Source organism: Vanellus vanellus, assembly GCF_965231255.1.
Source record: "Vanellus vanellus genome assembly, chromosome: 1".
Lineage (NCBI taxonomy): Eukaryota > Metazoa > Chordata > Aves > Charadriiformes > Charadriidae > Vanellus > Vanellus vanellus.
The window spans coordinates 91806495-91830684 of NC_138905.1; the positions used below are offsets into that span (position 1 = coordinate 91806495).

The following is a 24190-nucleotide window of genomic DNA, read 5'->3' on the forward strand; positions in this document are numbered from 1 at the left end:
CGTTTCAAATTTGATTCAGAAAGATGTGTTTCCCTAAGACATGAGAATTGCATTACTTATCATAATTCTTTCAAGAGAAAAAGTGGATGGGAGTGGTTTAGTTTTTTCTCTTTCTGTCCTTGCCCAGCCTAGCATGTGAAGTCTTGGCTAATATCTTGGCCATTCAGTTTAAGGATCCCATGTCTGTTCTTATGAGGAATGTAACACAACTGAGTCCTGCAGTGGTCACCTGCCAGCATCTGATGCTTCGGACATTGTAAACAGATCTCCTCTGTCCAAGATGTGCTATTCCATCAGTGCCAAGGAAGAGGTGTAGACGCTCACTGGTGGGAAAACAGACTGCTGGAGCAGCAAATAATGTCTGCTCGTAGCTCTAGCACCCAACCAGCCAGAGTGTGCTGCGCTCACCGAATAGGTGGTTGGTGTAAGCCTAATATTTTGGGGAAGGCTCAAGGGCAACTCAAGTAGAAATTCCCAGTTCCAGGAACAATAACTCCTCGTCCATGTCCTTTCTGTACAATCTGCAAGCTATTTTTGGAAGTGGTGGTGAGGTGGAGAAGGAGCCAGGGTGAGAGTACTGACTGGTGCATCTGAAGATTATTATTCCCTGTGGCTGCTCCATCCTTCTGGAGCGGGGCCACAGATTGTTCTTGCAATTGCTGCAAGAAGCAGCTAAAGTCACTTGCTGTGTCACTGTGTTATGTAGGTATGACACGGTATCTGCTGTGGTGACCAGATCCTAAAGGTGATTAAAATACCCCCTGCTCCTACCAGCTTGGGTCAAAACAGAGTCATCTGGGTCCATTCTGGGTATAAATGCTTTCTCTGACCACCAGGCTCTTGACTCACTTTATGCTCACTGCGCTCTTTAGGAAGCACATTAATTCAGCCACTGTACAGGGCGAACTGATCTTCGCTGTTTACCTGCCAGCTGATGCACAGCAGGATGCAAGAAACAGTCCAAGGCGAGCTGAGATGGCATTTGCCAAATGCAGTGTGTCCTTATACTAAAAAAACACACTTATTTCCATTAGGTCAAGAAAGTCTTGGCAGATCAGGAAAGCAGTGCGGCAGTCCTGGGGAAAATATGCAGTTTTTCTTGGTTTTACTGGATTTGTCTTTGCATCTTTTCATCCCCAGAAGTTACCTGAAGGAGTAAGGGTGGTGGCAGGCCACTGTGCCCAGTGTGCTCTGTGCTTTCTGCCCCGAACTTGCTGAAGGAGGTTATGTTTGGCAAGAAACATTCATGGGCTTTCATTGTAGTTAGGAGCGTGGACATACCCACTGCGTTCCTCCAGGTGGTCGCTGCACATATCCGCAAGGGTGGAGGTCTCCTGGAGCAGCTGCTGATCAATAAGAACATCATGTTCCTCTACACTTTTTCTACATGAAAAATACAGCAGGTCAGCTGAAGGAAAGAGTAGTGGTCTGAAGGAGCCTGAGAAAAATTCAGTCCCCATATTTGCCAGAGAACGTGGGAAACAGCTGGACTGTGACTCTCCCTTCAGTGCTCTTCTGAAGTGTTATGCTTCAGCTGCTCGAGCCTTTGCCAGGAACTGGCTCCTTAATGGAGCAAAACCATCTCTTAGTCCTCCTGCCCATGGCAGGGCTGCAGTGGAGGGTATTTTGCAAGAGCGCTAGACCTAGGAGGCTGTCCACATTGTCAGGTTTGATGCCTGAGGATGTGCAGCAGTCACCCAACAAACCTGGAAAGAGACTGGGGCTACATCCCCCAAATCCCCATGTAGTGCCTTTTCACTCCGTTGTACCACCCCTCACCGAATGACATCTCAGCCCGCACAGAAGTCAGCAGGAGTTTTGCTGCCTGATAAGGGCAGGTCAGCCCTTGCTCCTTATAAATAGAGTTAGTGGCTTTTTTTTCCTGGAACCAAGAGAATCAGTAAACCTGGACTGCTGGGGTGACATTTTTACTTGGTCTTCTGGTAGAAGGGTGCAAAAGCTTGATGCTGGGCAAAGCAGAGCTTAACCTAAGCTGGTAAGAGGGTAGCCAGTTTCCCCCTTCCTTTTTCCTGTTGCACCGTCATTTCTGCTCTGCTACCCTGGCCACTTTTCCTTGTCTTCCTCACTCCCAGGTGCAGCTCCCCCCTTCTCAGTGGGAATGCAGCAACATAAAGGGTCAATGCAGCTTTTGAGGCAGCTGAGGAGGCAGAAACCTGACAGGTGCTGATCAAAAGGGCAGGCTGGGCATGAGAATGCTCCCGGGGCCTCTGGCTGGGAAGGAGGTAGGGAAAAGCTTTGTAAGGTGGATTGGCTGCCTGCAGGATGCACAGGTTGCATGGCTGTGCTTTGGTGGGGAGGAAACTTGGAGTAGGGGAACAAAGCAATCATAAGTTTTGCAGAATTGATAGGACTTTCCTAAGCAAACCGCTTATTTTCACAAAGCAAGACTAATGTGGTCAGACTTGGACAGGGAGCTGGGCATGTGAGACGAAGTTGATCTGTGCGAGCTGTCTGCTTTGATCCTTGCCCCAGATGACAGCCCTAAATTTGTAAAGGCCTCCTTTCCTCCCTTCCCACCCTCTGCATGCATGCTTGATGTCTAGTGTGCTGGATTTCAATTGATTTTTCTGTGTAGCCTTAAGAACTGCAATTACCGCTTGTGACCCTAAATGACACAACGCTTTGGTGATTCTTGTGTTATGTAGTATTACGGGGCCCCAACTCCAAGACCTGCCTTATTCCCTTCAGTGAGATCTTGGTCTCATTTTTAGGGGTGCTGAACACTCATGGCTCCCACTCTCTTGACTAGCGTAGTTGGGGCGGCTCATACCTTTGAACAACAAGCCGGCAGCGTTTATACCGTGCGCTGCGGCAGCGCCCAGTCCCATGCAGCTCATCCCAAATCATTTGCTGTGTGCTGCCACCCTCTTCTTCCATGCAGCTGTAGGCAGGTCCTGGAGAGAAGAAGCCCCCACGCTGCCGCGATGATACGGAGAAGCTGTGTGTGGGGGATGCAATCTCCAGCCTGTGCCGGACCGCCACTCCTCACCCTAGACCGCGTAGCATCCCTAGGGATGCAGCGGCACCGGGTTGGCGGCGCGGGGGGGACACCCCCCAATTTGTGGGTGTCCCGCGCAGAGAAAGAAGGTGGTGGGATGTGCCACCGTGTGCCGGGACGGGACGTGCGGGGGGTGACAGCCGCAGCCCGGCGGGTTGCGGGGGCGTCTCGGGGCCGCCAGGCTGCGCTCTCGGGCCGGCCGCCGCGCCTGCCGCCCTCCCCGGGCTACCGGGGCTTGGGGCACGGCGGAGCCTCGCCGGGAGCGGGCGGTCCCGGGACGACAGCGGCGGCGGCACCGGCACCACCACCGGCGGCGGCACCTGCGGGGGAAGGCAGGGGCTCGGCGGCCCGCTCTGCGCCCCTCGCCCGGCCCGGCATGACTCGGCGGCGCCCCGGTGGCGGCGGGAGGTGGGTGCCGGTAGCCCTGGCCGCGCTCCTGGCCCTGCGAGGTGAGTGCTGCACGGGTGGAGGAGCGGGGCGCGGTACCCACGGACGGGGCATCGCCGTGGGGTCGGCGCCGGGGATGGGGCGGGCGGGGAACCCGCCCGCCCCATCCCCGGCGCCGACCCCACGGCGATGCCCCGTCCGCCGAGCCGGTGGGGAAGTTTTTGGTTGCGGTCCCGCCGGTGATGCTCGGAAATGCGGCGGGCGGGTGAGCGCTTTTGCAGGCAGGCAGGCAGGCGTGGGGAAAGGAGCGCTGCTCCGCTCGGCTCCTTTTGCTGCCTCCCCTTCTGCACCATCCTTCTTCCTATCGTTATATTTTTTTTATTTTTTTATTTTTTTGTCTTACGGCGCTGTGAAACTTGCTTCATGTCATGCTCAGTTGTCTGGGCCTAGCCCCTTGGTAAGCTCACCTGGGGGGGGTGAAACTCAGGCCCTGAGGCAGCAGGGAACTTTCTGCAGGGATGGTGACAGGCTGCCCGGAGCCCTCTCTGTCCCCCGGGGGTCCTCCTTCTGCCTCCTTCTCCCCCCAGGCTCACGGCAGGCTCCTTGGGCTCTAAAACAAGTGCCTATCCCAGGGGGTATGGAGAGACCCAAACCACTCCATCACCTCCCACTCCCAGAAGCCCTCCCGAAATAAGGTGCGTACCCCTGTCCTCTGTGTGGAGAGGGAACAAGTTGCGTGTGATGGATGCTACTCACATCACTTAGTGCATTGCTGGAGGTGCCGCGAGAAGGGCAACAGAAGAAACTACAAAGCGCAAAAATGTTCGGACTCATCTGTTGATCAGGTGGCTATGCCTTCTTTCAAGTAACGCTGAACTTTGGAGCAGGCTTGCTCAGTTATGTTTTACTGAGGTCTGCACGGTAATTTTCCTAAGGTCTGCTCATTTATGCAGAGGTCCACCAAGTATTTTTGTGGAGGGCTGCTCAGCAGTGAGCGATGCAGAGCTCTGCTCTGCTGAGCCGGCTGGGCACTGCTGCTGGTCCCCTTCACGGCTGCCGAACTGGGAAACCTGCTGCAAGTGACCCTCGAGAGAGCGGGAGGACAGTAAGAAATGACAGGCTCTCCCACAAGAATACCAGGGACATCTCAGCAAGGTCTGGATGAAAATTCCTCGCAGTCTGGATCTGGATGGAGTCTGTTGCTTGGGCAGCAGTGCCTGGCTCCTACTGCCCTGCGAGGCACAGCAGGCCATTCCTCCCTGCCCAGGACATGCCAAGAAACAAGTCTTGTGGTGGACAAGGTGAACTTTTGCTACATGCCTCAGCCCCAAAAGCACCCTGAGCCCCATCCTCAGAAAACATTTGGGAGTCTGAGTTGCATGCATTAAATGGAAATTGCACCTGCTGACTTTAAAGCAATGAATTATAGAAAAAAAAAAAGAGTTTATTAGCATTTAATTGAAAGAAACAATCTCAGCTGTTTCACGCTTCATGCCATTTGTTTACTTTTTGAACTTTTCCCACTTTGGAAAGTGAGTTCAATGACTTTCAGGTTCTCAATGCCACATTTTTTTGTCTGCAGACATTGCAGAGGTGTAACTGTCTAGAAAGTTACTGTGCCTCCTGCAGTTAGGGGCATGTAAGTGATGAAGCGTGCCTGTTATGTGACAGCCCTGCAAAAACATATAACAGTAACCAGATTTAAGGTGAAAATTAAAGGGGCATTTAATTATCTCTTTAGGCAAAAAGATTGACTCAATATTTAATTTTCTTTTTTTTTGGCTGAGGGCATGTGGGGACAATGACAGTGGGGTCAATGACAATGGAGGCACAAACCCACACCTTTCCATGAAACGTTTATCTGCAATAGTGTAACGCTTTTTCTTGTACTTTCTTTTAAGGCTTAAAGATTACCTGAATGAACCACCTGTTTCTTAAGCTTGGTTTTTAATTTTTGCGTTAGGAAAGGTCTTCAGAAGATGGTGGTAGATGAAAACAGCTGTAGTATGCTCTTACTTCTGTGTTACACAGTGTCGCCATGTTTTTGGCAATTCTTGAATTTGAAAAGAAAAAACCCTGATGAGGTATAAGGAACAGACATACACTCATGAAAGCTGAAATAAAATTGAGAGTTTCTTCTAAACAACATTTGCAGAAGATCTGTAAGTGCTCTAGGTTGCCAAGTCTGGTTAGGAAGAGATTTTTTTTTTTTCTTTTTAGAGGCTTTGGATTTGTTTAAAGGATAGAGAAGAAAAATGATGGGGTCACATGCAAAGTGATACCTAAATGAAAGGTGAAAAGTTTAAAAGTTAAAGGGTCAGAAGCTGTAAGCGTGTTTATATGGAAGAAATACTTAATGACAAACAAATGAAAAGTGGTGGGGAAAAAGGCCCCTGGAGGTCATTTTGTCATTCTCACACTTTATGCCTATGATAAAATAGTCAGACTTTGCAGTGAGATGTCAATCAAGTATTTTAGTCCCAATTTCTTACGTTGTTTTGCAATTTGTAGAACGGCAATGATTCTTTTTAACCGGAGATAGTTGACTGCTTTCTTTGGGCCTACAATACCCGTGTTTAATGCACCCGGGGCAGGAGCGGTGTCTGTTTTCCCTCTAAAGCGTAATGAACATTATAACTTTTGTGGAAATAATATTTTTTTGGCATCCCTAGAGAAGCTAAAGGAAAGATAGCAGGGAACTCTGTTTAGAGCTTTGAAACCAAACCTGTGATTGCAAATCAATTCTGCTGCGTGGCCAGAAATAGCATGCTGCAAATCGTCAAATGTGTTAGAAATCACACATCGGGTACAGCTAAACTGCAGAACCAACTGTTGTTTTTTTTTTTTAACTGCACGGTGTTGGGATCCTGTGACATAGTATTGCAACAGGTGAGATGTCAGCGGGTTAGGGTCAGCTGGATCTTGCAAGATCGGGGTAGGGGGTTGTGTGGGGGTGTGTGTGTGTGTGCGCGCGCGTGCCTGGCAGTATTGCATCAATGCAACAGCTGATCCGCAACTTTTCACCCAGGTTGGTTTTTCCAGTCCTCACCTGAAGTCACCCTTCTGCCGGTCTGAGATTATCGCAGCTGAGACTGAGCGTTTAAGTTTTGGCCTTGCGGCACCCTTGTGCTAGCCCACATACCCTTCCCAGCCCTGCACCAGGTCTTCAGCCCTAGCAAGAGAGGACCGTGGCAGTCCCTCGCTTTTCCATGCTTATGCATTTTATTTTGTTTTGTTTTGTTTTGTTTTGGAACAGATTGCCATTTGTGTCAAGCTGTGTGATTTTGTGACATGTAGATAAATCATTTTGCTCGCGACCTGACCTTGGTCTCCAGCGGTAGGCACAGATGCATTAACTACTTCTTGTGTCTCTGAAGCGGGCATCCTTCCCTTATTTTGGAAACTGATTCTTTAGTATTCTTTAGATACTTCAGTACTGTGTAAAGCCCAATTTTCTTTTGTAAGATTCCCTTCTCCGAGGGATCTCGAAGTGCCTCGAGAACGGCTATATTTAGCTGCTCAGTAGTAATGTAGACATACAAAGTACGGTATAAACAACTCATTAAGAAACTTAGAAATCATTTTTCCTGCCTTCATTGGGGAGATATGTTTTTATTATTATACTGATAGTACAGATGGAGAAAGTGAGGCTCAGAGAGGCTTTGTGACCCACTGAAGGTCAGCAGGTGCTGGTAGTAGTCTTGAGTGTCTTGGTCCAAACTGTAACCACAGGAGAATGCTTAAATTTATGCAGCAGGTTAAGCAATACTGTAATGGTACTTTTTTTTCACTACTAAATTGTGGTGAGTCATCTATATTTAGCGGGATGCTCCTATCATTGTGCTTTTTAAGTAAAGTGCTTTTAACACAGTTTGTTTCAAGGAGAAGTGCATGCACTGAAAATCTGTTCTTTGTGGTTTTCTCCTTGTGGAGCATTAATGCTCTGCCTTCCCTTTTGTAAATGTTCAGAGAGAAATTTAGCTCCTGGTTGTTTAACAGACAGTAGTGTAACAAAGACAGTTCCCTGGTTAATACTACCTTGTGTTTGCACAGTCATTTACAAACATTAACTAATTGAGAGTCTCCAAACTTACTTTGTGAGAGCAGTCAGTTTGATTTATAGCGTGGAAAACTGAAGCGTACAGAGATGAAATGATTTGCTTGCTGTCAGGTAGGGCATCTGCCCAGCCTCTCCTTTCCAGCAGGGACAATTACAGGGCTCCTAGTCATATACCACCCCACAAATGTCTCACGTCTTATGCATCAGGGAGAAAACACACTATTATTAATTATGCACAGTCAAATGATGTGGGGTTTGGTTTGGTTTGGGTCTTTGTTTTGTTGGTTTTTTTTTTTGTTTGTTTTTGTTTTGTTTTGTTTTGTTTTGCTTTGCTTTGTTTTGTTTTGTTTTGTTTTTCTTAAATGGTTTCATCTCTTTGGTTTTGGAGGTCACTTGTGTCCATTCTGGCTTCTGCCTTTTTTTTTCATTGCTTGAGCTGGGCTAAGGACAAATGCTCGGTTTCATCAGAATTAAGGAATTTGGTTTCATTCTGAATGGAAATAAAAGTTAAATGCTGTGACGGTTTTGAAAGGAAATTTTTTGAGAGGGATTCCATCTTAGGACAACAAGTATTGTGTTTCTTTGAGAAATTGTATTATTATAACACAGAAAAATAGCCTAAACAAAAAGATACTTTGATGTGAAAAGTCAAAACTTTGCATCCTAAAGATGCTTAAATTGGATATTTCTGTATCTCTGACAACTTTTCCCTGTGTTTCTTTTGAAACACAGTTATGATTTTACAAAAGATCCCACATTTGGTAAGATTTGGTTTAGGGGAAGTACCTACAGTAAAAGTCTTAGTGGTTGCTGTTTTTTATTTCTACCAGGCATTTAAAAACAGCAGTGATAAAACCCAACTTGCAGCAATTGGTGGTAGCTGTGCACAGTCCCTGTCCACTATTTTTGCCATCGTGACACCCGTATGCAAACACCATGTGCATTGTCCGTGTCCTTTCCTTATTTGTCATGCTGTAGAACACTATTTGCACCAAAAGAAGCAGAATATGGTGTATGAAACGAGACAAGTTTTTATTTAAGAAATACAGCCTCCTTGTTAATCTATGTTTACCCTTCTGGAGCAGTCGCTGGAGAAATCAGAACAGGACAAGCAGATCGAGCTCAGCCTCTTATCACTCGTGCGCTTGCAGAGCCACAGCTCTCCTCCTGGCAGCACAGCAGTACTCGTGCATTTGCATACCTGCATGAAGTTAATTTCAAGTGTAATTTCAGTATTAGGTTGATCAGATTGCTTACTTAGGGATAAAACCTTGTGCATTTTTTTTTTTCCTCACATCCTCACGAGTCAACCTAGCTGTGAGAACATGAGCTAGATTGTGTTTCACAAGCATCAGCAGGAGAAAGCTGAAGTCTGAACTCCACTTGGTTACATCTGGGCTTCAGTTTTACTCAAAATGCTGAAGCCAGGAATGTCACTGGGGGGAGGGAGGGACACGACAGGACTCACTGTTTACAACGCCTGGTGTGTTTCTGCAGCGACCTGTCTAAGCAGCGCTGGGCCAGGTCGTACCTCTGGTCTGCAGCGGCATGGCCGACTCTGGATGCTCCAACGGGGGGTGCCGAAACCCCCACAGGGAGCAATTGGTACCAAACGTTTAGCAAAGAGGAGTCTGGTGCCATGTCAGTGCTACAGGTTGCCCCAGGAGGAGGTCGGTGTACATGCTGCTCTAGCCCACTCAAGCCAATTTTCTCTTAATTTCAGGAGGTGCCCACGCTCCACTTCCTTGCCATAAAATGAACTAAGTCATATGCATTCCTTCTACCAGCGCGGACTGAATAACATGTCCATCCCCTCTCCTTTCCTCCGGGAAGCCTCCTCAGCTTGCAAAGCGACAGAGGCAAAACTTCCCCCATTCGCCAGGAGCGAGGTTGAGCTGGGGTAACCGAGCCCTCCCCCCCCACCTTGCAGCCTCTTCAGTTAGCGTGGGGCTGGTGTACAGTCCCCTGGAGACCCAGACCTCAGCCTCCCACAGGGCAGGGGCTGCGGGTGGGCTGCCCGGGTTCAGCTCTTTCCCCTGCCAGGCAGTATAAGCGGCGTCTGCCAGGAGCAAGTGGGTTGCTACACCCTCTCTGCATGCCCACTGGGGAGATTACTTCCTAATCCCTGTTAATTAGAAGTTGGCTAATGCCTGGAAGCATGAGGGTGTAGTGCTGCTATGCTTTTTCTTTTCCTTTTTTTCTTCTTCTTCTTCTTTTTTTTTTTTTTTTTTTCATTTTACCTGACATATCTATCGATGTTCCCAGTATCCTTATAAATGTACAGGCCTCTGTGATTTCTGCTGAGCTCTTGACTTTACAATAACATGGGCTAATAATTCCTGGTAGTTAATTATGGGCTGTGTTTAGAATAAGCAGAAAAAGTAGAAACAGAAACCTTATGTATGGTCACATTTACTGCTCTTCAGTTGTATTGAACAACCTTTTGTCTTTCTTTAAAAAAAAAAAAACACCCCCCCCCCCAAAAAAAAAACATAGAAGCGCCGTGTTCACTTCCTATCCGTTTGATAATTTCTTTCTATCTAGCTCCCAATTTTAAAATTGTCCCAATTTTAACCGTGCTTGACCAGTAGGCCTTATTGATTGGCGCATGATGAAAATTCTCTGTGCCTTCTGTATTTTCAGGTGTGCCATCCAGAAGTAACCACAGCAATTCCAACTGAGGGTGTACTGTCAGTGTTCACAGTGGCATTTTAATACTTCCAGCATCCTTTTCAGCCTCCGCCTTTAGACATCCTAACAGCTTGCTTGCTTTTTTGACCACCATTGTATGTTGAACAGATGTTTTCATTGAGCCGTTCACAGTGATACCAAGATATTTTCCTCAAGTGATTACATTTGAATTAGAGCCCCCTGGTATATGAGTAGTTCAGATTATTCTCTCAAGTTCTTATTACTGTCCGTTTGGTAATGTTGAATTTCATCTTGCATTATGCTGCCCACTTGTCGAGCTTTGTCAGATCCCTTGGAAGTCTCTCTCAATCTTCTTTTGTCTCAGCCAGCCCAAATCACTTTGCCAGCTCCCTGTATCTCTTCCAGATATTAAGGAATAGATTAAACCACCCCAGAGCTGGTATGAAACCTGGGGGTAATCCCTTGTAATCGGGGCTAGAGCAAGGGCAGGGGGAGAGGGGGTCCCGCACCTCCGAGCTTGGGCACCAAATGGTGGGGCAGTAGCCTGAACTTGGGTGGCATGAACCCCGCTGGGGGGTGGGAGGTAAGGGAGGGGGTCTCCCACCCCAGGCAAGCAGGGGACGGCGCTGGCACCGAACTTGCATCCTGCCCAGAATGGTTTAGCAGGCGCGCTTTGAAGTGACTGAAAATTAACCACTTAGTCCTGTCATTTTCCTTCCAAAATGTGAGCGGATTGAAGGAGCACAAGTTCCTCTGAGCAGAGATCAAGCTGCTTTGTCTCCTGCTGTGTACTTTTAGGGGCACAGGGAATTTGACCGCTTTAACTGATCCCTGCTCCAACTCCCAGGGTTAGCCTGTACCCTCTTAAGGAAAGCACTGCTAACTTCAAGAAACACCTGACTTAGCAAGAGCTTGCATGTCTTTGCTAGCAGCCCAGCCGCTTGAGAAATGTCATTCTCCTGCTGCTCAGCAGTTCTGGACTTGTCCTTTGAATATACTGAAATGATTGTTTGGTTTTTTGACTTTTGATATTTGGCCTTCAGTTTTGTTCTCAGCCCTTCCAGCCATCTTATGAAGCAACTGCTTAGACTGAATGGCGTCTTGTTCCTTTTGTTTGACCACACAATGTGCTTTCTTGCTTCTCAGCATTTTTATTTTTTTGTTTTGCTTTGTTCAGGGGCACCAAGTACCTTTTCAGTGATGATGCTGAGATTACTTCAATGAACCACCATACAGAGCGTAACAACTTTAATTTCCCTGCTTTTGGAGTTAGGGTGTTTTGACCATTTCGCTTGTAATTGCGTAAGAGGTGTGAGGCAAAGTTCTGATGCTGTTTTTCCTACAGGGATGTTAAATTTGATTATGTAGCAGCCCCTGTTACTTTGTGACTCAGGTTGCTCTCTGCATCGGTTGCAGTGTTTCAGCTTCTGAGTGCCCCGGGACTGGCTGTTCCAAGCCCTACCTACGCTCTTTAAGACACTGCAAAATTGTAACCCGCTGTGACACCTAGCTAATTCCTGCACATGTTGCTGAAGTCACCATTCTTTTGCCGGTTTCTTTGACTTTGTTGTTCCTTTGCTTTCCCTCTGCATCGTGCAGTAGATATTGCCGTCCTGATCAGGTGGCCATTGGTAAATCCAGCTTGCTGTAGTGAGATTTGGTTTTTAGTTAACTTTTCTCTCTCTTCAGCCTTGGCTATCTAGATGGGATCTGTGCATTACTCATCTTGCAGTTTGTTGTCTCTGCCCTTCTATCTTCTCTGGATTTCCAGGCAGGACATTACTCTGTGATGAATTCTGCAGCTGTGGGACCACAGACTATGAGACGTGCCGGACACTTTAATTGTTGCTCAGCATGGCTATTTCACCCCTTTCCTGCACTGTATAAAGTGGTTGTTGCATCATGCGGTAGGGAACAATTCGCTGCAGGCTTCAGCATCAAACCCTGAGCGCTCCCTGGAACCTTTTGCTCCAGCTTCATGCCCACCTACACTGACTCGTGTTCCGGTGGGGTCTATCAGCATCAGCCACACCCTATGATATGTTTGTTTGTGAAGCGATATCTCAGAAAATACAGTCCTGCTTCTTGCTTAAAAGGTCCCTGCGTGCTCCTGCAGGTAATGCTCTGGGTCCCCCCTGCTCCTCTGCATCGCTTGCTCTGCTGCCTCTCACCGCCTGTGCCAGTGAGGGGGGCCTGAAACCCCCTGTGACCCCTGGGGAAAGAGAAAGGGGTGGGTGGCAGACCCTGTTCTAGTGAAGCCCTGTGAGACAAGGTGCTGGAGGACTTCTGCAGGGTGCTGCTGGGCTTGTGTGGCCACTGGGCTGCTTCCATAGCTGAGCATGTGTTTGAACTTTGTTGTTTGACATGGTTTGATGTCTGATCATCTCCGTAGGTTGTGGAGCTGCTGGGCTGCAAGCCTGCTTGGCTTTCTGGCTGTGTGTTGGGAGCTAGTGACTTGGAGAGGTTGAGAGGACCTTGGCTACTTGGCAGAGGGACAGAATAGCCTCAGTCTGTCTGCAGAATCGTCATGTCCTTGGCTCGTCAAGGGCAGCCCTTTCTTTTGCCCCTGAAACAGCTGGTGTGCCCTGGGCCCCTATTACGGGACTCATCCGCAATCAGCGCCTCCCTCTGCTGTGCTGAAAATGCCGTAGACACGGAGTGTAGGCTTGTGTTTCTGAGCTGCATGGAGTTGCAGCAAGGCTGCATTTTGCTTGTTCTTTGGGGAATGCTCTGTGTCAGTTCTTCAGTAGCTTTTTTTGCGTAGTCTCATCTGTTCTTGCTGCTCTCATCCCTGTTCCCAGTGGCTGCCTTTTTTTTTTTTGCCTTTTTTTTTTTTTTTTTTTTTTAAGACTGCATTTCGGCTGCCACATTGATGGCAGTTGTCTGTTTATTCACAGAACAGGTACAACGCGAGAACACTTCCCCCACCCACCCTGGCCCCCATCCTCCAGCCCTCTTTCACTAACCCCCACCCCCTGCACCCTCCCTGGGAGCTCCAGCCCTGAGCCAGAGGGCTGAAGTGAAGGGGACCGCTGCAGGTGAAGGAGGGGAGCTGAGGCATCCCACAGACACCACCGGCTTGTGTTGCATCCTAATTGCAAATAGCCCTTCCGGCGTCAGCAGTTTGTGGGAATAATTGACAGGAGGTGCCGGCGAGGTGCTGAGTCAGAGCGAGGTGTGCTTGCCAAGTCACTGCAGCAGAAGGAGCCCGCTCGCCTCGCGTGGAGGAAAGCCAATGGACGGTGGGTTTCCTGGCTGACTTTCGGGCCTCTTTCTTTCCTTTTTTTCTGAGGCTGCAATTCAGCAGCAGTGATGCTATGCATGTAAGGGAGAAGTCAAGTGCTAGAGAGGGGAAGGGGGAGCTCTTCTTTTTTTTTTTTTTTTTTCCTTTTTCCTTTCTTTTCACTGGGAGCTCTGGGGGCTAGGAGATGCAGGGTCCATTCCCACCTGCTGCCAGTGGGTGTCTGTGCTGCCATTTCCATGCTCTGTGCAAGCAGAAGGGGTAGAAAACACATGATTGGGGTCAGGGACAAGTAAGTGGCCCTAGTGATAGATTGGTGTCTCCTGGGTGAGGAAAAGGAGCGTGTGGCACCCCCAGTCAGCCAAGGGGAATAGCTTAGTAAGCCAAAAATGCTGCAAAATAAAATGACTGAAAAGGTGTTTCGTCTTGTCCTTCCTGAGGGCTGCTTCTGCTGCAGTGTCCTGCTGTTTGTTTAGGGGTTTGAAGGGAGTTGTTTGACATGCAGGAAGATGAGTGCTTGTTCTATATACGTATAGCACCTGATGGACCTCCCCTTCAGGTTCATGAGAGCTTTGCCATTTGCTCCTGACCTTCTTGATCGAGGTTAGCACCAGTGTGTATACCACCGCGGAGTCTGTCCCAGATGTTTGGATCCTTTCCTTTTTCTTGGTCTAGGCTGATTTCGGACATCATTGTTTTTCTCCTGCCCTGTAGCACAGGGTACCATTTTTCTGCCTTGGACAAAAGTTGATAATTGTTTGCACAGTGATCCAAATATATGTGTGTCTGATATGTACTGCTTTTGTGGAAGAGTATATTATTTTTGCTTTGAGTGACCACTTTGTAGAAGGAGATGAGGAGCATGAAGACGGAGGCCCGTGTATTTTTCAGAACCTTTCATATCTGTGCTGTGCTCCACCCACTCACATTTTTAATGCTAATCTTCATATAATCTTTCTCTTCACTGACTAAGGTAACAGCCATGTTATATAGATCATCATGCAGCCAATGGGAAAACTGAGGCCCAGAGGTGGGAAGTGCCTTGTCCACGGTCATGCAGGATTCGGATGGCCAACCTGGGGCTGGAGCCTGCAACTCCTGACTGCCAGCCCTGTGCCTTCCCACGGGAGCATGTTGCCGTCCCACTGATTTAGTCAGTGGCCTGCTGAATACTTTCCCTCTGGAGTTTTCATGGCAGTGGCTTCTGGATTATTATTGATTTTGAGTCTTTAAAGAAAAACTGCAGTGACTGAATTGAAAGTGGTTCTTCTCAAATCATTGCCTTTGCCACCTCCACAATGAAAGTCATGCATGGGACCAGTGGAGAGGTGGTCCTGGGGGCACTGGGGAGGGGAGAGCATGTGCGTGACGTCTGTCCTCCTTGCCTCTGTCTCGCTGTCTGTTCACATACTGGGTGCAGTCTGTGACGCTGGTGGCAATCTTAAGCCATCGGTGGCTTGGGGACACCTTGCTCCACTGGGTTCTGCTGTGAGATCAGCCGGGGTTAGCTTAGGTTTCTGGCTTGGCTTGAGAGGCTCAGGACGGGCTGCTGCACAACTGGCCTGCCTTCAGTTTGTGTTTCTGTGTGAGTTTTGCCGTGGATGGTGGAGATGTGCTGGCCAGGGCACTGCTAGAGAGAAAACAGTGGATCTGGTCCTCCTGCCTTTTGAAGGGTTGTCTTCGTTGCTCAAGGGAACCTTAGTCTCCATCTGGCCAAATGCAGTCTTTCCTCCCTATCTGGTCTCTACCCGTGCTGTGGCTTCACTGTAGAAATGAAAAAAAATAGAGCATTGTCTGTTACAGTTGGGATTTTATAAGGTACCTATGGGAATTAAGCACTCAATTCCCTCAGGTTGCTTTTAAACAGCCTAGCTGACGTGAATTTATGTTGAAAATAAGCAAGGAGAGGAAGCAGTCCTGTCAGCAGTGCCATGGCTATTCTCCCCGTGTTTGATGTAGCAAGTGCCATGATAAAGCTTATCTAGCCTTTAAGGGCTGTGGGTCAGGATCTGGGACTGCAGTCTTCAAGAAGTCTCCGATGTGAGTGGACCCTGTGCCCTTTGCATCCTCTGGCCCTGTGCTGAGGGTCTTTTAAAGCACTTGTAAGAACTGTGGAAATAGTAGTGTGTAATAACCCTGTGTGTAGCTACTCTGCGCTGTGCTGGGGCATGATAAATGCACCTGACATCCACCGGGCCAAGGACTAAGTCTGCTACGAGTCAGTCCAGGATGATGAAGCTCCGCAAAACCAACTTTTCTTTCATTTCCAAGGAGTAAAAATGTGTATGGGTGATGAGGTGTAGCATTTAATTGCAACCCGTTGCCAACAGCAGTGATAGCATTCACTCTGGAGATGACGGGGAGATTATTTTCACAACTGCAAGAACCTTTTTTCACTCTCTTCCTCTATAACCAAATAACCACAGTTTGCATCAGTTTTTGACAGAGAAATTCAATGACTATCATCATAATTTTAATTAAAAGTAAACAAATATGGTATAAAAAAAAAAAAAAAACAAACCAAAAACAACTGCTGAGAGACCAAACAAGTAGTGGAGTATGGCTGTCACTAAGGACAAGTCAGGACACAAACAAGAAGAAAAAGCTGCCTTCATCCTTGGTTATGAGTAAGAACCCTTTTGGGGATTTTGTTTTCATGGCTAAAAAGAATTGTATACTGTATTTTAAGTTTCTTTCTGGGTTTTCTTCCTCTGGCCATATAGCCAGGGCACAGCTGGCAGCTTGTCTTGCGGCTGCAGGAGGGGAAAAGTGACGCAGGTGGGGATGCTGCTGACCCTGTGATGCGGTGCAGAGCCAGTGGGTCCCAGAGAGCCACTGCCATCCCCTGCCCGTGATCTGCTCCTAGCTCCCCCTCACCCCTTGGCTCTCTGACGCATGCCTCCTGCATCTCTCACCTTTATGAAAATGTACACTGTGTGGCTTGATGGACACAAAAAAATGCCTGCTCCTCACTGTGTATTTATGTGAAATGAACACAAATCGTAGAAATCTCATGAAATTAGCCAATTGTGTAAGATTTCCCCCTTTTTTTTTTCTCAGAGAACAGCTTGGATTCTTCTCTCAGATTTGAAGAGTTATTCAGCCTCGGAACTCAAAAGCAAATCACAGTCTAAAATCAGACCAGGTCTCCTTAGCTCAGCTTTTATAACAAATATGTATTACACTCAAAGTACATTAAACAAAAAAGGCTGTCTTAATGCAATAATATAACCGGACAGTCAAAATAAAGCAGCACTGGGAAATGCATAAGTTAATGATGCCTTGTTATGTATCCTGTATCTTTTATGGCATGAATTTTATAGTCTAAGTGGTAGTAAGATTAGAGGTAGGTGAATAATTTATAGCAAATAATTTATTTAATGAATTCCTCTTCCATTTCTATTTGCAAATTGTTTGTGAACACCCTGTGGTTTCTTTGCATTTTACTTATTTGAAATTACTTACTGAATAGCTTCCACAAATAATATTTGACATACTGCATGCTTATGCGTGTTTTTTTTTTTTTCTGTTTTGTTTGTGGGGGAGCAGTATTTCAACTCCAGGTTTGGTTGTTTGGCACTGATACAGGGCAGAAGTTCACGCCATAGTATTTCACTATCCTGACATCTTAAAGTAATTGTTAGAATTAAGCTGTTTCTGAAAAGTATCAAGAATTAGCTATGACTTTTTAATAGTTAGATTATTCATGTGGATAGGCAAGTTCAAATTCCACTTTTGCCAGCGTGTGCTAAAATTGCTTAAAATGTGTTAATTCCTTGAACATTCACATCACTAAATTAGAAGAGTTGCAGAAATGAACAGAAAGATATAAGGTCCACAGTCAGCAGTGTGCTGCGCATATGCTTGACTTCAGGCATATTCTTGAGTAGATGCGTGTGGTGGAGTGGCAAGTGATGAACTTCAGCATATGTTTAAGCGGTTTGCTGAATTAGGGCCTAAAATATAGAACAAAGCAAACTTATCTTTCATGAAACTGAACGTAGGAAAGAATTTTGTTTCCTCATCTGCAGTTATGGGGTAGTGCATCTTTCAGATGGTGGGGGGGAGGCGATGATATAAATATTACACTAGCTTGCAGTATTTCTGATTTTATCAAATCCGTGACACTTCATCTGAAGTTTCCCACACGTATCGTTCTGTGCTTTTTCCCCCTTAAATGTTGGGGGAAAGAACATGAAGAATTGAAAAAAACCAAAACTCCAGCCATTAGTTTTACTTACTATTTTATCTTTTATCTTCATCTGTCAAGATTTCTCAGGTTTCAGAATATTTTACCATGTGCTTTTATTGGCTCATCAGCTCTCTAAATAAAAAGTTAACTCAGAAATATTGAATAATGCTTGACAGAAGTGACCCTCACAGAGAGGAGAACTTTTGCTGGGTCTGCGAGGAATAGGTATCAGTCACTTTAGCATCTTAAAGGGCTGTCATAACAAGATAAACCCGGAAAGGTCTACATTACTCTGTGCGTCTTTTGGAGGCTACACATTGTTGAAAGCAGCTTCTGAAGTTATGTGAGGTACCCCTCAGCTCTGTAACACAGATGGTGTTTTGTTGGCCTGCCTGAAAAACAGAGCTAAATAACTAGTTCTGTGGATCTGTGAACCAGTGAGACCTCATCTCCTTTCCAATCGTGCCTTCAGGATGACCTGTGTGGGGTCTCTTGTGTCTAGCAAAGGGTTGAGCGTGGCCTGGTCTTTCCCCCAAGCAGTGACTGTCTCACCTGCTCACCTCATTTAATGAACCTTATGGAAATAAAAGCAACATCTTTGAGGCCTTTACTCTTCTGGCAGGGGAGGGATGGGTGTAGGGGCCTCACGTCCCAAGGAAACAATTGTTTGTGGGCCACGATGCCCATGGGCATATTGAGTGGAGTAGCTAGCAGAAGACCATAGACAGCTCAGGCCAGTGTGGTCTGGGAATCTGGGAAGATAAAAAGCCATCTCTAGGTGATGGATGATGTGTGGGAGGCTGCTGCAGAAGTTGACAGTGACTTTTGTATGAAGAAGAGTGACTGTTCCTGCTGACTTGCAAGAGCCAAAATGACCTCTTTAGAGCAGAGACTCAAAGGAATAAGATGTTTCTTATGCCACAGTGATCAGAAATGCATCCAAGCCATACTCTGTACCAAAACCCAGACCAGATATATCATAAGGCCAAGCCTGCAAAATGTGGTCATCAGTGTCCATCTACTCCTTGTATGCAAGCGAAATACAGAACATACACGAGAGGAGGACTTTTTCCAAAGGGAAGGTTTTGGACCTCCGGATGCATATGTTGCCTCTTAGGTGACGGCCTAGATCCTGGTCTTGCAGACATGGAAATCAATAGGGCAGTTTCAGCTCTGTGAGTTTGGGAAGGTGAGGGAATATTTGTTGGGCAGAAGAAAGGAGCACTGGAGCTGGACAGGCAGTGTGTGCTGCAGGAGGACTGGGGAGTCCCTGGACTGATGTGTTTCTCCATCTATGTTCCTATTTATCAATCTGCGCTCCTTGCCCACCTGTCCTCCTCCATGTCCTGTTATGCGATTCCAGCTCCCAGGCTGGAGAAGGAGCTGCAAGGAAAAGCTGGCGGTGGAATTCTGAATTTTGCACTGGCAGTCTCCTCTTCTCTTTGTAAGGCTTTCAGAACATTAATGGCATAAAATTTATCCAGGCTTACCGCTCATCCCCGGCACCTTTAATGACCCCAGTGATGAACATTGTGAAATTAAAAAGCAATCACCTATACCAAACAAGATAAACAGCAAATGATTCCAACTGTCTGCCACGTGTCCTTACACACTCCAGGGATGCCTTCAGCAGCAAAATAAGTAGCACTGCATTAGGTTTACAGGGCAATGATGCTATATCCTGCAGGGGCTGTGGGCACTCGTATCTATGACAGGAACAGCGTCAAGAGACTGCTTGAGGCAATCGCATCCTTGTTATTTTGGGACCAGAGCCTGGTCAGCTGAGGAAGGTGGGAGATCAAAGGCCACTTCTGAATTTAGCTTGGGCTCACTTTCATAGAGCCTTGGGATGAAAATGGCAGAACAGGTTAGTCTGACAAGAAGTGTGGCTATGTCTCCATCCAGTGGTTAGCGCCACTGATGATGAGTTGGCATCCCGCAGAAATTCAGCTTTATATGGGGAGATCTCCCCAAAGGAGGATGTGGCAGAGGGGAGGCTGCCTTCCTAAAACCGATTTTTACAGAGGTCTAAGATGTGTTTTTCTGTGTTGCTCCCTCTTCAGTGTTATATACATAGATTTGTTAATAGCAGTAATAAAATAATAATAATAATAATAATAATAATAATAATAATAATAATAATAATAATAATAATAATAATAATAATAATAATAATAATCTGTTTTACACTCCTTTGGGAAAGATCTTGGCTGTGCCAACCAGTTCTGCAGTGACTCCTATGGGATGGTGCACAGTTTCAGACCTAAATGGCTGTGGCCATACATCAGGCTCTCTGTGTGTCTGTCACAGTCAGCCAGGACAAGTCGAAACAGGCAAAAGGAAAGAAAATAGGCAAATTTCTGCATCCACAGCAGCTGGAGTGAACGTCAAACAGATGGGCTCTTCCACCCCGATTATCCTGACGTCCTAAATATAGAAATACGGGCTTTTTTTTTTTTCTCCTCCTCTATTTTTTTTTATAAATTTAAATTACCCGAGGGGGTGGTGTTAGCTCACGCTAGGGCAGTGCTAACGAGTGCAAATAGAAGTCATCTGCTGACAGAGTCAGATCACGGCTTCTGCTCATGACTCTTCCCCCCCACCCTGCCCACACACACTTTTTCCATTGGAAGTGTGGGGTCTGAGAAGGGCTGAAGCTGTCCTCTCTGTGGGGCAGGGGAAGAGGGATGTGTGCATGAGCAGGCTTTTAGTTCAAATCCTGCCCGTGGTTATGCAGATACACAGAGTAAATAAGCACCAAAGGGAACGGGTGAGAACCGCACGTCCTCGCCTCCTCCTGCAGATGGTTTGGTAAGGAGATGGGGCAGCTGTACTTCAAGTCGCTGGAGGAGTTCGCAGCTATTTTGGTTGTCATCGCACAAGCATACTGATGGGTGTGGGGCAGAAAGGTGCGGGGTCTGTTTTTACCCTGTCCCCACTCGGGTTTTTATGCAGTGTGCAGAGAGGTCGAAGGGACGACTGCTGGCAGTGGGCTGGCTGGCCGTGCCTGAACACCCTTGTCCCTTTTCTCCTGCAGTGGTTGCCACTGGTAAAGCAGCAGCAAGGTAGTGTTTTGTGCGATTTTGGGAATTCTTTTGCTGTACTGAGAACTTGGGTAGGGAAACTCTGGTGGGTTTCTTTTCCAGTGGAACAGCACAGCACCTGGCCCGTGCTGTGTTTTCCGTTCATCTTCCAGATTACTTTCCTTCTGCTTTTTCTTGTCCTGGGACTGAATTTCGTACGTGTTCTCAGGCTTTTGTTCCCTGACCAGCCACGGGAGCAGGAGGCAAGGAGAGGCGGGAGCAGGTTCTGCCTGCAGAACGTGGCAGAGGAGCACGGAGTGAGCGTGAGGCCATGTGTCTCGCCCCTGCCCTGCTGGTTACTTGCACCATGGTGGGCGCACACACTTGGGCCTTGCTCCCCCCACCACCTTATTTCTGAGGATGCTGGCAGGGAAAAACTTTACGTTGGTGCTATATTGCTATTACCGCTGTAACCGTGACCTAAGACATATAATGAGGATAAAGGTTTGTAGCACAACTGCCCTGACTTGGGGCCCAGCCAAGCAGTACTGCGATGGTTTTCCCTTGTCATTATGTACAAGGGTGTGTTGTGCTCTGTGGATGTATCCACGTTAACATCAGCGCAGATATACAAATAGACCATGAATAAGACTTCAGAGACTCTGTGAAGAGATTCTTTATCTTATGGGCTGCTCTCCATGTAAGGATAGCACATGGTTTATTAAAGCTCCCAGGGCTCATTTTGCTTGTGTGCTCATGCTCTCCTGCAGAAACCCAAACATTTGCAACCTTAATCCCGGGTGCCAGAGTACCGTAGGTGCCATTGGCTTCTATACGATCTGCATCTTCCTTGGAGGTCTCCTACATGCAGGAGGGGTTGACAACCGTTGGAGGAAGCTGGCTGGGGAAGGTGTGGAGTTTCCACCACAGAAGAAGACCTCTAAGAATAGGTTCAGCCAGCAGCTGGCAGGATGACAGAGCTGTGGGAAATCCTGCCTTGGGGCAGCAGGATGAAGCTGGTGATTTCCTGAGGGCGGCTGCACAGGGAATTGTTACCTCCGGTCTTTTCAGGGCAGAGTGCTTCTCCTGTTACATTGAGGTCACGCAGAGTAGCGTTGTTCGGACCATGAAGCACCTGAATGCTATAGATACTGGGTAGCGCAGTGAAAGCAAATGCATCTGGAAGCTCCCCCTGGAAATAGTGTGTATTTGGCAAGGTGGGGGTCATTCCACATATAATGAGCCCCGTTGGGGCCATGCTTATGTTTGCGCTGTGCTCCCTAGAGCCTGGGTCAGGAGAGGGCTTTGCAGCTTGGCTGCAGTGCCAGACCTGAGCTGGCCTCCACACGTTTGCTCAGGACTCCGGATAAGCTCTCCCAGATACTGCGTATAAGGGATCACGGCAGACAGACACCTAATTGGCTTTGCAGGAGAGCAGCTTTGGCACGGTTTGTGCGCTCTGATTCACGAGTGGCTGTATCAAACCTGGCTGGCGCAGCACAGGGTCACTCGAGCATCTCTGCGCCGTGCACTTGAGTACTCCTGCCCGGCAGCAGCTCAGGGATACAGGCACCCCCGCGCTGGCTCTGCGAGCCGCCGGCTTGGCAGAGCCGCCTCGCTCAGGCTGAGAGCCACTGCGCGCTCGATCTGTCTCTCGCGGCGGCTTCGCCTCGTTCACGCTGCGCAGAGCCAGGGCTAGTCGGCCAGACGGACCTGTGGTAACCCTCACGGGAGCCGCTGCCATATTTCTGCACCAACAGCATGGTTAATCTGCAAGCTGGTTAGATCGTCTCTGGAGACGATAATGGTGTTTTTAGGACTTAAAAAATAAAATAAATACTGCTATCAAGAAGGCTGGTTGTGCTGTTTGTGTTTAAGGACGCCTGGTATTTTCAGTTATACTTTTCACCTTTTCTTGCCTCAGTTTCACCCTTGGTAAATGGGGCTACCAATCCCCCTGATTACAATTGTTGCCCCCTGAGGAACTCTGATGGTCATTACTGTTATCCTGTCTTTGCTTTGAGACGCTTAACTATCTTGCCAGGTTTTAGAAAGACGGGCTGAAACTTTCCCGTCCCCAGATTTGAGCTCAGTCTGACTTTGTATGGAAAATGTTAGCCACCTCTGTCCTGCTTTTGAGGATACGATTAGGGGTAAAAATGGGTTCCTGAGTGTTTGAGAAGGAAAATGTTTTCTTTTGGATGCTGCCTTTCCACCGTGTTGCGCAGCCTGACCTTGAAATGCAACAGAAGGGTGGTCTGTGTGACACGGATGTTCTTTCTGCCACCTTTGAGGAAAATCTACCTGAATTTGATTAAGTAAAAAGGCTTTGAAAAATCAAATCTGATTGTCCATGTGCTCAGCAGAGGCACCGTAGAATTTAGCGAGGCAAAAGCCCCTGAATTTTCAAGCCCTTGCATCTGCTGAGTGTGATGGGGCTGTGCCTTGTGCTCCCACCCAGCATGCAGATCACGCTGAGCAGGTACCGGGACAAACCCAGACCTCCCCTAGAGATGCCATGAGCTGAGCTAGGGCTGATCTCTGGCAGTAGGAGCGGGATGCAGGTCCATGTCTCCCTTACCTGCTCAGGGGACTTCCTTTATCATACATGGAGGTGATGGAGGAGCAAGCCACGCTGCTCATGTTCAAGGAGAGAGGGACCTGGTCAGGGAAGTGACCAAAGCGGGGACAAAGGAGCACGGTGAGAGTGGGACTGCAACAAGGGATGGTGGGGAGAAGGGAGGAAGCGGAACCAAATGGGACTGGGTGGAGTTGGGGAGTCATTGGGGATGAGTCACATTGATGGGGTGCCCCCCAAGCCTTCTCTGCTCCAGGCTGTCCCAGCTCTCTCAGCCTCTTCTCTGGGAGAATAGTTGCACAGAAGAATTGAGTCGGAGAGTGGAGCTGTGCTTTGTGGCCTGATGAGGCTCGAAGGAGAAGGGCAAGGTGCGTCTGGGATGGGCTGGGCAAGCTGACCAGTGTCCCATCCCAGAGGAACTGAAAAACTAAAAGAATTTGCTTGTGAAGGGTTTGGGATGCTACACCACTGAGCAACCTAAAAACCTCCACAGGGACTCGGTGATCCCATTTTCTGGCTGGGACTTAAGGGTATACCACATGTAAAAGCCGTGGTCGCACATTTTGTGTAAAGTCAGTAAAAGAGAGGATTAAATATACGTTCAGTTTCTGTCTATCCCGGAGACTGAAAGAAACAGGAACAAACAAAAGTGTGTGATGTTTTTTATTTATTTGTTTGTTTTAGTACATGGTCAGCTGTATTTCAGCAGTGCCAGTGGATATGGCATCCAGTGGTGTTGCTTTTCTGTGGGCACCTGGGCCAAATACCTGAGCTGTGTTGATACTTGAGTGATTCAATAGTTTGCTCATATACTACCTTGCTAAAGGCTGGTACTTGAAAAAGAGGGGTTAAAAAAGGAGATGGATTAACATAATAAAAAGGTAATAATTATTAATAATTGTTATATTAGTAACAATAAACAGCAATGAACTTAAAAAATCCAGAGGGTTTAAATCTCTGTAAAGTGGATTGCCCCTTTCGTCCTTTTCCTGCAGTTATAGTATATTCCTGAAATTTTTCCTGTCGCTTCTGTGCTGA

General features: G+C 47.4%; 1 protein-coding gene across 1 annotated transcript in view; it reads left to right on the top strand.

Moving 5' to 3' along the window:
* Window positions 1-3395: 3395 nt before the first annotated feature.
* IGSF11 (immunoglobulin superfamily member 11) overlaps window positions 3396-24190 on the top strand; it is a gene marked incomplete at both ends in the record, with an annotated part of 105841 nt that continues 85046 nt past the window's right edge. Inside the window, one exon of the mRNA XM_082497537.1 lies at window positions 3396-3468. Coding sequence (XP_082353663.1) covers window positions 3396-3468 — 73 coding nt within the window. The remainder of the gene's footprint in view (window positions 3469-24190) is intronic.